The 8381-nt window shown below is 61.1% G+C and overlaps 1 protein-coding gene across 7 annotated transcripts in view; it reads right to left on the reverse strand.

The window, feature by feature from the left end:
- The window catches only part of Mcf2l (MCF.2 cell line derived transforming sequence like), a 101699-nt gene extending 94218 nt beyond the window's left edge, over positions 1-7481 (reverse strand). For 2 of the 7 annotated variants that reach the window (XM_047553188.1, XM_047553182.1), the window contains exon 1: positions 6761-7064. In XM_047553188.1, the coding sequence (XP_047409144.1) occupies positions 6761-6839 (79 nt within the window). In that variant the 5' untranslated portion in view covers positions 6840-7064. Of the gene's footprint in view, positions 1-6760; positions 7066-7364 lie in introns of those variants that run through there. The other 5 variants (XM_047553193.1, XM_047553191.1, XM_047553185.1 and 2 more) reach the window with 4 other exon arrangements.
- Between the last annotated feature and the right edge of the window lie 900 nt (positions 7482-8381).

Raw genomic sequence — 8381 nt, forward strand, 5'->3', positions numbered from 1 at the left:
CCCGCATTTGTGCGTATTTTGGGATTTGCGCGGGAACAAAGGCTTCTTTGAGGACAGAGGAGATATGTACGGCAAGGACTCCCCAGCAAGAGCTGGTGTGGAGTGGACCTGCAGCCTCCGTCCGTGTGCCCGTGCAGCCCGGGACCCCGCCTCTGCAGCGTGGTGAGGGCCCTGCCCGGGGACAGCAGCTCTGGGGTCTGACCCAGCGGTTGCGGCCCCAGAGCCAGTGATGCTGGTCCCTCTTTTAGTCAAAGCAAGTCTGCTGTTGCTCAGAGGAGGGAAGCTACACCCACAGCTCATGGTGCCCACGTGGCCTCCACCAGGACCCCACCCCAGCTGCGGGCTGTGTGCACCAGAAACCAGTAGCGAGATCGTAAATGTTTTGGAAGATAGGACAAATATTTCTTTCTCCAAGCCCAAGTTATAAAATGAACGTGACCAGATACCTTCTTAGCAGGAAACGGCACTGTGGAAATACTGTTTACAGTTCTGGGGTCCATCTCCGAGGTGCCCCAACCTGCACCTCCACAGGCTGATCACACGCAAAGAAGCAAGCTCAGAAATGGAGCCCCATTCACACACGCACCCAGCCATGGGGAGACAAGAGAACAAGCAGGTGCAGCAGCAGACTAACCGTGTCGCTCAGCCACAGAGGCTGTTAGGTCCATTCATTAGTCAATGGACCAGGAACCATGCAGGACCCTCTACCAAGAAGACGTTGATCAGACACTGCATCTGCTCTGCGAGGAGCTCAGGCAACGTCTGTTCCTATTTGTTAGAGTAAAAGCGGCTCTTCCTATCCTGCCTGCTCTATCTTTACTAGTCCCTAGAAGTCTGGACCTGGGGTGGACCCTCTGGACGAAGCATCCATCTCGGTGGTGCCCAGACAGCTCAGAGCAGGAGCACCCAGCACTGGCAGCCCCGCTTCCACACAGCTGAGACTCATCTTTAGAGCATGTCCACTGAACATGGAAAACTCAGAGAGGTTTTTAAAGGCCACTGAGTCCTGCTGCCTGGCACTGCCGGTCCCTGCTTCCTGACTTCTGAGGCGGGATGGCCACCCAGCACACCCACAGCACTGGCCAGCTCATGCCTGCCAGGCCCTGGGCTCTGGAGGCCTGTGGGGAAATACTTCCCTCGGTCGACACAGGCTTCCTGACCCACACACTGATGGCGGCTGTGTGCTCAGCTCAGGCCCCTGGAGGCCAAGAGGTAGCCGCACCCCCAGCAGGGTGGGGACACTCTGGCTGGCTTTCCTTTCTACCAACAGCCAATGAGAACATTAAAACTCCACAGCTCTAAAGCAAGAGGACAGTGGGACCGTGGAAGCCCGCTCTCCTCCCACCTGGACGTCCATCCAGATCCCAGTGTGGCCAGTCAGCAACTGCACACACACGGCAGGACACCTTGTCCCCAGCCAGGGGACACAGCGCACACATGCTCCCGCTTGCTCTGTGTGGCCGGGGCCCAGCCTCCCAGCACGTGGGACATGGTCCAGGGAGACATGGTTCAGAGGGACCGTGCTCTCTGTGGTTGGCACCCTGGTCCTGTACCCGCCCTGCCTCCGGGCACGAGGGGCCATGTGTGCACTCCGCTCAGCGACTGTCTCCTACCTAGTCTCACGTCCCCACTTCAGGGCGTTTAGGCGATTCCTCTTCCCCAACCAACGGTGCTGCTGTGCTCGGACTTTCAGCTTTGACTTCTGTCCTCGGACAGAGTGGGGTTCCGGCACAGAACCTCCTCTGCCTCTGGTGCACGCCTTGTGTCTGCCAGCGGGAACGGGAGCGCAACGCAGCTGTGGTCAGGCAGCCATTGCACAACGCGCACCCAGCCACACAGGTGCCATGATGAGCAGACGGCCACTTCTCGGGCTGACGGAGGGTAACAGCCCCTGGGCCTGTGTCCAGCGCCCACCCACCTCGGATGCATTCCTGACAGTAACCCGGGAAAGTCACAACTTCTGCAAGCAGAGGCTGCAGCAAGACCACCCTTTACGGTTCCTGGTCTCTGGGTCACTAAACCACTAGAAATCAACGCTGGCGGCTCTTCTGGGCTCTCTGGGTAAGTTCCAGTTTGGGAGGACATTCTGCTCCATTCTGGGGAGAGAATGGGATCATATCGTACATCCCAGGGACAGCTGGGGACAGAAGCAAGGCTGACGTGCCCTCACTTCCAGAAGCCCTGCCCTGGCATGCACACCTCAGGAGGGGTGGGGCTGCTTCCCTGGCTGTGGGGTCCACCGTGGAGCAGCCGAGGAGGCCACGGGCAGCGACCGTCCAGCGGTGTGACCTCAGACCAGGGCTGCCACCTGGGCTCGCTGCTGTCAGAGAGCTCTGCGTGGGTGACGTCACAGAGCAGGGAGGTCTTGACGGAGCAGCGGCGCCAGGCACGCGGCTCCACAGCAGGGCACTTCGGCCTTTTGTGGGGTCGCAGAAAGCCGGCCTCGCCTTCTCGCTCACTGAACGCACAGATTTGGGAACCGTTGGCCCCCACGCTCCCTCTAGGACTAAGCGCGATGCTTCTGACCCCACGGCAACTGGAGGAGCCAAGCGTCCCACTTCTGGCGCGTTCTGCCTGTGGAGCCCGACGCGTGGGCTCCCTGAAAGGCGGGCGAGTGCATGTCCAACCCACAGCTCCTCTGTGGTGCTCTGGCCCTCTCCCCCTGGGACAGGCCAGTCGGCTGCTCGCAGCAGGGATCCCTGTCCAGAGCAACGGCCCCTGCGCTGCTCGCCAAGGTGACAGGGCTGTGGCCGCAGGGCTCTGCCTCCGCAGAGGGAGCCATGGGTCCTGCAGAGCTGCCCAGGACGGGAGGTGGGGAGGCAACCCATGTGGCAGAGCAGCGGGGTCCTCCAGGTGTCTCTGCCTGAGCCATGGCCGTCGTGGACACAGGCCCACACAAGTCCAGTGCACAGAGCTGAGAGGCATGGTGGTCAACAGTGGAGGGCCAGGGCCTCTCCCAGATGGCTGGACCTCCTCAGAGCACTGTGAGACTCAGGTCCAGCCAATGGAGAAGTGGGCACCAACTACAGAGCGTGGGCATCAGTCTGGACACCTGAGAGCAGTGAGTGACACTGCAGGCCAGATGCAGAGAACCCTGGGAGCCCGCCATGGAAGGCAGCGGCCCCAGCCCCGCAAGTGTAAGAGGAAGAGCTCTCGGAAAGGAAGAGGACGAGAGCCAACGTGGACCAGCCACGCGGGCAAGCAGCACCCAGAGACCAGAACTGAGGGTGGCACCACGGAGCCCAGCAGCCCAGCACTGGAGCCAGCCGGCCTGCTGTGGGCCAGGGTCTCGTGTGTGAGCGGCTGAGGGGCCCCGCCAAGACCACAGCAGTGGGCACACGGCTGCATGTTCTCCAGGGAGCAAGGGAAGGTGCACGCCCCCCGCAGGGAAGACTCATGCGGGCACGCTCCACGAAACGAGGCCGCCCCAGACTCCACAAGCATCTGGTTCAGTTCACACCCGCACACTCTCCTCCCTCTGCCAGCATCTGCCATTGCCACCAGGAAATGCCAGGGACCCGGCCTGGCAAGGGGAGCCTGCCTTCCCACGCGTCTTCGCCAGAGGTGAGCCAGGAAGCCTCGCTTCACTCTCTTTAAGATGTCATCCAGACCAAGGGCACCAGGTGGACACCAGGTGGACACCAGGGAGGGCACCAGGTGGACACCAGGTGGACACCAGGCACACACACACAGCTGTTCTGAGGGCACTGGGACAGCAGCCCCTCCGCGGGGCTGAGCAGCAGCTGGGATTCGGTGCTTGGACCGAGGGGAGGTGAGGGGCACAAGAGGCAGGGAAGGCGTTTGTCCAGGGAACAGGCGCCACAGCAGAACCGCCACCAGCAGAGGGGTGGCTTGCCAATGCCCACAGCACTCGTGTTCTGGGAGAGCGGCGTCCGTCTGTTCAATACGCAAACGCTAGAAGAGCCAGTCCTCAGCACGGAGGCGTGGCTGCACTGAACACGATGTGGCTCACCTTCTCACTGCTCTGCATGCACCACACCTTCCCGTCCATCTTCACGCCCACCCCCTCTACCTGCCGTGCATCCAGACATGCGTCCTCCTGCCTACTCACCTACCCACCGTCCATCCATCCACCCCCCATCGCTCACCCATCCATCCGCCCGCTCATTCGTGTACACATCGGCCCACCCTTCCATCCACCGCCCCACCACCCATCTGGCCACACATCCACCCACTCACTCATCTACCCACCCATGAAAAGAGCAAGGATTTCCCTCCAGGTGGTCTGTGGAGGGTGGGGCTAGATCTGAGGACTCTCCAGGACGGCAGCTCTCCAGTTTGGATTCCTGGACTAGCCCAACCTGAGTTCCTGGGGACCTACACTGGGAATCCCAGCCTCCGCCCCAGTCAGGCCTTCTGAGTCGGAGGCTCTGGTGGCCCAGAGGCTGCTTCTCAACCAGCCCCGGAGATGCGGGCAGCCCCAGCCCGGCACACCATCCTGCAAACGCTCAAGCCGACCAGCGCCACGGCCTTTCTCCCTCAGGCGCTTCTTACTTTTCACCAATTACTGCCGAGAAAACCAGGATGAAACTGCTGGGAAGGTCCCGCTACAGGGGGCTCTGCTGCTGTGGAGGGCTCCTGGCCTTGGTGCTGGGGAGCAGGTTCAGGAGCACACAGGGCACCTGAATGCCCAGGTCAGGGGATGTAGAGCCACCACCACAGGCAGCACCGTCCTGGGCTTGCAGAGCAGCCCAGGTAGCCAGGGCTCTGGGCAAGGAAGCAACACTCCAACCTGAAGTCACAACACAGCTGATGGAAGGAACATCAGTGGGCTCAGTGGAAGCCACAGAGGGCCAGCCCACACACGGCTCAGACAGTGCCCAAGCCCTCGGCTGTGCCCTTGCCCTCCAGGGGCAGGCACCCTGCCTTGAGTAGCTCTGCGGATACCAGATCCGTGTCCCAGGGCCATGAGCCCACAGGAGGCATGAACCACTCTGTGCCTCTGTGACTACAGACCGGGCTCTTCAGCAGTGCCTGGGCTGGTGGTCAGGAGTGCACCGACCTCCCCCTTCCCTGCTGGGAACGTGCGGCACGTCCCTGCACTCTGTGCGTGCTCCTGTCCATCCTGAGTGATGTACAACACTCACATCGTGGTTACCACTCCTAACCAAGTACCGCCTGCCCCAGGATGCCCCTGCCCAGGAGGAGTGAGGCTGGGCTTGAGCAAGAGGGGCTGGGCTTGCTGGAGACAGGCGGGTCTGGGTGCAGCGGCTTCCCCTCGTGAAACAATGATACCCATAAACACGGGCCTGCCAACCACATCTGAGTCTGGGGAGTCTGCAGCGCTCAGCCCCAGCACTGCCAGAGGACCGGCAGACAATGGTCGCCACGAGGCCCCGCGGTGTGGCCGGCCCAGCTTGCCCGGCGAGGGGGCGCTGTCCTGCTCCCTGAGACAGCCGTACACTTACATGCACATGTGTCCTGAGCTCACGAAGAAACCTCAGGCCCTGGAAACCCAGATGACATCACAGTTGGAGCAGTGCCCACTCTGTGGTCCTGACACCAGCCAAGGCAGAGGAGGGTGCACCGCAGAGTCCTGCTCCTCTGTGGCCGGGCCCTGGCCACCTGCAAACGGGGCACCCACATGCCCTTGACCCTCACCAAGCCGAAACAAGCAATGTGGAATGTCCCACATTCCAGAAAAATGGAGCTGCTTCTGTCAGAGTAAGGGTGCAGATGCAGTGAAATGGCTTTATTTATACATATATTTTATTTATTTATTTATTTTTTGCCCATATCCAATAAACACAAAACCACCAACTCAACGCAATGTCTTCAAAAGTCTTGGTTAGAAGACAGCACACAATGATCCTGCTGATGAAACCCCTGGGGTGTTCTCGAAACTGACTGGGCTTGGGGGGCACCACGCCCAACCCACAGAGTCGGCAATTTTCATCTCCCACAACACTATTATTTAGAAGACTAGACACACACACGCGCGTGCACACACACACACACACACATCACATTAGATGGCAATATCAGACAAAATGTTAGCAACTCCATTACTGATACATCCTTATTTTCTCTTCCAGAAAAGCTGGTTACTGCTGCCCATTTCCTTGTGCACAATGCAGCATGGACACTCAGATGTGACTGGCTGAAGCCAACAGCAGACAGAAGCTGTCAGTCCCTGTGCTTGCTGATCTAAGTGAGTCAATTTGCACTGCTTTTCATGGCTAGTTCTAAGCATCTTTCAATCAATACCAAAACTGAAGGTTCTGTGTCGTTCTTCCACTCCTCACCCACACCCTTTCCAGACATCTGTCTCAGGTTTAATTTACTGGTGGTGGAGAAGAGAGCCACCTGACTAATCTGGGTTCTCCTCCGTAAAGGAGCTTCTGACAGCTTCCCCTCCCCACCTGCTCGGCAGGGCCTGGGCCCAGATCATCCTGGCTCACAAATCCTCATCTCTCTCCATTGCGGCAGCAGCAGCCAGCAGCCGCAGCTGAGGTGCACACAGCTGTGGCGCCCCAATGGCTTCGCACACACCCTGATGGCTTGGAAAGCCTGTGCCACTGGTCCGCATCATTTCAACTATGCTAGGCAGAGCAAACCACACCGACAATCCTCGGAAACATTTCTGCCACCAGCAAACGCCATCGTATCTGTTCTTTCCCATTATCAGAGCTAGAAAAGAGCAATGAAGGCGGTTACACAGCCATGCACATTTCCCTGCAGTTCACCAAACGATGTCAAGCTGAAGAACATGCAGCCCAAGGCCAGCCGCTCCTCCTACCAGTGTGCTTGGAGACCGCATTTAATCTCTGCACCATTTCTTCTAGGGCCATCTCTTCATTTCTCAGCCAAAACCTCATCCTCCGATGCTCCAAATCGCTCCTCTCGGCTCTGCCTGCGCTGCACCAGAAGGTGCTCTGCGGGCGGGGCAGAGCGGAGGGGAGGGGGCGCGGCGGCAGCGGGGAGGGGGCCGCGGCGCTTCGCCTCCCTGCCCGGGATTGGTCCCCGCGCCACCGGGAGGGGGGCGCGCCCTGCGCCGGCGGGGGGCGGGGGGCGCTCGGCGGAAGCGGAAGCGGCGCGCGCCTGCCCCGCCAGTCACCACCGCGGCCACCTGGAGCCCTGCGTGTGCACCACCGCGGTCGCCAGGGAGTCGTGTGTGGGCACTACCATGGGTCACCTGGGGCTTCTACCGCAAGGTCACCCGGGACTCACGCATACGCACCGCCGCGCTCATCTGCGCGAGGTCACCTGAAGCCCCGCGGTGCAGACACAGGTCCCCGCCCCGCCCCGCCCCGCCCCGCCCCTGGCTCCCCAGCAGCGCACCATCCAGCGGAGCAGGGCTGCCCCCGCTGGCGAGGCGGCGCCTGATCTTCCGCTCCATTTACCTCCGGCCGCCCCCGGACAGGTGCAGAGGCCACAGCAGCCTAGCGCGCCCTCCTGGCCTGGCCGCATGCCTCCCAGGTGGCACCAGATAAGTAGGTCGCTGGGTCCCTGAGTGGGTCCGTGGGTTCCCAGGAGGCGGAGCGGCTGCTCGGGCAGGGAGTCGCCCGCCCAAAGGTGAGAACTGCGAGGAGAGCAGGCGCTGCAGGCCTGCGCTCTGCACTCACGGTGGCTGGCAGGGAGCCACGGCCTGCATTCGACACCGGCAGCACCCGGCTGCCACCTGCAGATTGGAGCTCGAGGGTGCACGTTTCAACCACCGCCATAGACGCTCTGCAGATGCTCAGGGTGCACGCGCACTGCACTGGCCCCCTTACCCGAGTGCGGGCATCTTTTTAACAACGAGCATTTCAGGAGAGTGACACACTCAGCAGCACACATGCCCTGACATCCAGTGTCCAGCAGCACTGCGTACCCCAGCTTCCTGTGGGTGGCCTTCCAGCACTGTTGACCCCAGGGGTGGAGGGTGAGCACAGGGTCTGCCCTCACATGCTGGGAGGTGAGAAGGATCTAGACAGGGACAGCATGAATCAAGCGTGGCAGCACCACCAGTGGGTGCTGGGCAAGACAGCAGACTTCTGTTTAACAGAGCCAGGGACACAGGCCGCTTCTCCTGGCTCTGTGTGGTCTTGGGAAGTGGGCGTGACCCCCACTGTGCACCAGGCCCCCTGGGCTCCTGCACTGCAGCAGCCCCAGCTGCCCACAGTTCCTGGAGCCAGATGCCATCCCACCTGCATGGAAGAATGGCCTGCAAAAAGAGCCCTCTGAGAGGCCCCCGGCTTGTCCCTGTCCGCTCCGGAACCTTCTCTGCCCCGGTGCCAACCCTGCCCCACAGCTTCAGGGAAGGCCAGCCACCAGGCAAGTGTGCTGAGAGGCAGACCTTGCCTTCCCAGAGTGGCCGCAAGGGCTGGTCCTGGGCACACCTGCAGGCCCTGAGAACTGGCTGCACCCACCTGAGCCGC

Source organism: Sciurus carolinensis, chromosome 5 (genome assembly GCF_902686445.1).
Source record: "Sciurus carolinensis chromosome 5, mSciCar1.2, whole genome shotgun sequence".
Classification (NCBI taxonomy): Eukaryota; Metazoa; Chordata; class Mammalia; order Rodentia; family Sciuridae; genus Sciurus; species Sciurus carolinensis.